This window comes from Aedes albopictus, chromosome 3, assembly GCF_035046485.1.
Source record: "Aedes albopictus strain Foshan chromosome 3, AalbF5, whole genome shotgun sequence".
Taxonomy (NCBI): Eukaryota; Metazoa; Arthropoda; class Insecta; order Diptera; family Culicidae; genus Aedes; species Aedes albopictus.
This window is the reverse complement of record NC_085138.1, coordinates 252,387,903-252,392,189: the sequence shown is the minus strand read 5'-3', so window position 1 is coordinate 252,392,189 and position 4,287 is coordinate 252,387,903. Positions and strand designations below refer to the sequence as shown.

At 44.7% G+C, this 4,287-nt stretch overlaps 1 protein-coding gene across 1 annotated transcript; it reads right to left on the bottom strand.

The window, feature by feature from the left end:
* Nucleotides 1–1,802: 1,802 nt before the first annotated feature.
* LOC134290050 (CDK5RAP1-like protein) lies at nucleotides 1,803–4,287 on the bottom strand. The gene is made up of 3 exons (XM_062857013.1): nucleotides 2,535–4,287; nucleotides 2,306–2,478; nucleotides 1,803–2,232 (listed from the first exon to the last, which is right to left on the bottom strand). Exons 1-3 carry the CDS (start codon nucleotides 3,691–3,693, stop codon nucleotides 1,855–1,857), a joined length of 1,710 nt encoding a protein of 569 aa, XP_062712997.1. The 5' UTR covers nucleotides 3,694–4,287; the 3' UTR covers nucleotides 1,803–1,854.

Below are 4,287 nucleotides of genomic sequence, written 5' to 3'. Positions count from 1 at the left end.
CGGGATTGAAGGCCCTCGGTTGTCGTATGCCCGATGACATGGAGATCTTTCTTCGGATTCACTTAACTGATGATTGCGTCTTCTTGCAACAGCAGGTCACGCGTTTTGCTAACTGGTGCTCATTGAACCGAATGATTGTAAATCCAACGAAGTGCTCTATTATTACGTTCTCACGAAAGAAGCAGCCGATTATCTTCGTATACAGCATGCTAGGCACACCCTTCGAACGTGTGCACCATGTCAAGGACTTGGGAGTCATTTTGGATTCGCCGTTGACATTTAGGCAACATATCTCGTACATTGTAGAAAAATCGTCCAAGACCCTAGGGTTCATCTTCAGAATAGCCAAAAACTTTTCTGATGTCTATTGCCTGAAATCTTTGTGCTGCTCCCTCGTGCGCTCTACGTTAGAGTACTGCACTACAGTTTGGAGTCCCGGGTACAACAATGGCGTCGAGAGGATTGAATCTGTCCAGCGACGCTTTCTCCGGTTTGCATTACGACGGCTGCCTTGGAGAGACCCGTTCCGATTACCCAGTTACGAGAGCAGATGCCAACTGATCGATCTAGATCTACTGCGTACAAGGAGGGATGCCGCCAGAGCATTGACGATCGCTGATACGTTACAGGGACGAATAGATTGCGGAGCGTTGCTGGAACAAATCGACGTAAATGTCCAGCCGCGATCACTCCGCAATAGCATCATGCTGAGACTACCACTTCGACAAACTAACTATGGACTAGGTACATGGAGCTTTTGGGGGCTTGATGCGCGTTTTCAATAGGGTGGCGTCATTCTTCGACTTCCACTTGACACGCAACGCACTACGTCGTAGTTTTTTGTCTTGTTTTAGCAACAGAAATAACTAACGAATTCATTGTTATGTACTACCTTAGTTTAAGTTTCAATACCTTGACTACCTTATGTTCCAACTTGTTTGTGTTTGACCTTTGAATTTGTTTTCTAATATTATTGTTATCATAATTATTATTTTTATTTTTATTTTTTTAAACCATCATTGGGGCTCTAGTAAGCCTGTTGATGTAGATCAAATAAGGCTGACACAAATTTCGGTTTTCTCTAATGAATGAAAATTTCTTAATAAATCCGATGAGTTTGACGATTTTGCCTAATTGTTTGGGTAATTTTTCATCAAACACGTTTATTATCTATCATCCGCCCGCCCCCCACCCCGATGACGAGTCAACGAGCAAAGTGACAAAAGAAGAAAATGAGATTTGTTCCGGCCTAAATAAATAAATAAATAAATAAATAAATATGATCCAAGCAAGGAGGGGCCATGACTGTGTCAAATTCCGGATATATTCTTCTACTGTAGGTATAAACATAAACAAAAATGCCTCTGAATGTTTCTGGAAGGTCGAGGGCATCATATAAGCGATCCACGAGCACCCTAAAAGTAAACAGTCCTCGCTTAGGTCCATGTGGCTTGCTTGAACTGCGAGGAACTTTGGAAGCTTCTTTCTTGCTACCTTGACGAATATTTCTCTTTGAAGTGTATTTAACAGGCGGAGGCGGACGCAACCAAATACTAACCCACAAAATTTCTGAAGGACCAGAGTGCTTAACCCCTCACTGGTATATGAATGATGATCATTCAGCCCTGACTTGGGGAGCGCTGTTGAGAGCCACTTCTAACATGGAGAACAGAAGATGCTTAGATTTGCAGAAGCAAACCCTTCCTTCCCTGTCAGCCTACAACCAAAGTTTATGCCGGGACTATGGTTGATCGTAGCCTGGTTATAGTTAGGAGTTTCTTTCCCAATGCTCCTCGGTAAGGTTTAATTAAAATCCTGTTTATTCAATAAACATTTCAACGCATCATCACCATTTTACACCTTCCGTGCCGCGAAATCGTGGATGGTCGTGTGATAAAGAGGTATGCCCTTCAATATTTGCGAGTTCGATTCGACTATCCTAACCGCCACATAATCACCACTGACTATCGTTTTCCGCTCTTTCGAATTGGAATCACCCATGGGCACATCTCCACCGGGCAAAATTACCTTAATGTTACCGTCATTTCGGCCGGAGAGGTCATCTTTGGATCGTTTGCTAGCACCTTCAACCATAACCAGCTCTTCGCGCCCGATGTACTGCCGGTTCAGCTCTTCAGCTCCCGCACGGAACGCGGCAATCATTTGCCGAAGGCGTTGCTGCTTGGTTTCCTCTGGAACGTCATCCTGGTAACGACGGTGGGCCGTTGTTTTCTGTCAGGAGGATAGTTTCAATGAGGAATTGATCTCTCATTGCAAAAGTGATCTTTGCTGAACGAACACATACCTCTCGCATGCTGTAAGCGAACAGAAACGCCGTATGATATTTGACGCGCTGAATCAGCGAAAGCGTTTCAGAGAACTCTTCATCGGTTTCCCCGCAGAATCCGCATATGAAGTCACTCGATAGGGTTACGTCGGGTATGAGCGCACGGACTTCGTCCACCAAATTTAAATAAGCTGAAATGAGCGTTTGTTATAAATAATGACGTTGTAAACTCAATCTAATGCCTTACCTTCTCTGGTGTAACCCCTCCGCATTCGTTCCAGAACGCTCGAGCTTCCCGACTGCGCCGGCAGGTGTAAACTTTTGCAGATGTTGGGATACCTAGCGATGGTTTCCAGCACAGCACCCGGGAAATCCTTTGGATGTGGCGAGGTAAACCGAATACGCATTTCCGGTACCGTCTCCGCTAGATCCGCCAGTAGTTCCGCAAACCGAAGACCTCCAACTTTGGTCTTGTACACGGTTTTGAAACCAGGCGCCAAAATAGAGGCTTGTTTTTCGGCATCCTCTGCCATTCCACTCATGTCTCGGTAACTGTTGACATTCTGACCAAGGAGGGTGATTTCCTTGATGCCTTTGGCTTGCAGATGCAACGCTTCCTCTCGGATCGAATCAATTGGCCTGGATCGTTCCCTTCCCCGGGTAAATGGGACAATACAGTACGAGCACATGTTGTCACATCCGCGCATGATCGACACAAACGCAGTCCGGGACTTTCGATCCAACTTGACCGGAATCACGTCGGCGTATGTTTCGTCCAGCGAAAGCATCACGTTGATTGCCTTCTGACCACCTTGGCCCACCGCCAGCAGCCGCGGCAGGTCTTTGTAGCTATCGGGTCCAGCAACGACGTCCACCGCTTGTTCCTTCTCGACCAGTTGTTTCTTCAGCCGCTCTGCCATACAACCCAAAATTCCTATCTGCAAGGGCTTGTTCACTTCGTCTCTCTTACCCTTCATCAGTCGGATGTGCCTTAACCGGTTCCAGATTGTGCTTTCGGCTCCATCTCGAATAGCACAAGTCATCAGCAGTACCACATCGGCATCCTTGATGTTCCCCGTCCGCCGGAAATCGTGACTTTTCAGTATGGACCACACTATTTCCGTGTCATTCGTGTTCATCTGGCAACCGTAGATCTCGAAGAATACCTTACGTCCACGCCCAAGCACGGATTCTCGTGATAGGTAAGGCACATCCGCAGCCAGTACATGATCACCTACCGGGGTAATTGACGGTTGCTGCAGGAAATCCCGGAAGCCTGGTCCTTCGCGAATTCGGTCCTTGATCGTCGGTTTGGATTCTGGCTGCTGGTTGAGCCAACGAGCCGCTGTTATAATGCATGATTTATTGAACTTACGTGGGAAGAGATGACGCCCAAGAGTGTTCATATTTTACTTAATTTACAACTTCACCGGTTCAAGTGTTGTTATGCATTATATGCATTGCACTTGATAATAAAATTCAATATGAACTTTTACCAATAATTCAGGCGATCTAACACGATTATCGTTTCATAACTTTCATAACAAACTAAAACGTCCGCGTAAAATGTGCACTTTCTGTACGTGTATTTTGACTTTTACAGAAGGCCTTTTGTTATGATTTTCGATGTGCACACTGAGAAACGACTGCCTGACGCATGGACAAAAATCAACCGTTGCTCAATTGGGTTCTTTAGGGGTATCCGGATTATTTCATAATCGGATTCTCCGCCCAAAAATTAGTCGAAATCCAAAATTTCATAATTTTTGGAGTCCGGGAACTATTTTTAAAATGCATTTAAAGTTTGTATGGGGAAAATTTTTTGTTCGGGTCGAACTGTCACTTTAACGATTGAACTGTCATTCTATCCACGAAAATTAAAATTGTTTTGTTGATTTAACCATCAAAACAAAGGTGTTGGAATTCAATAAAATCACGTTATACTCAGAAAAATGAGCTCTTTCGATTAGGCTATAGAAAATAGCAATATTTTATTCACT

What these genes read in the sequence shown, in the direction of transcription:
- LOC134290050 (XM_062857013.1), bottom strand. Translation starts at nt 3,693, where the DNA reads ATGAACACTCTTGGGCGTCATCTCTTCCCACGTAAGTTCAATAAATCA. An exon ending in GAGGGGTTACACCAGAGAAG is followed by an intron (nt 2,479 to 2,534) that starts GTAAGGCATTAG and finishes CGCTCATTTCAG; the next exon opens with CTTATTTAAATTTGGTGGAC. An exon ending in TCGCTTACAGCATGCGAGAG is followed by an intron (nt 2,233 to 2,305) that starts GTATGTGTTCGT and finishes TCCTCCTGACAG; the next exon opens with AAAACAACGGCCCACCGTCG.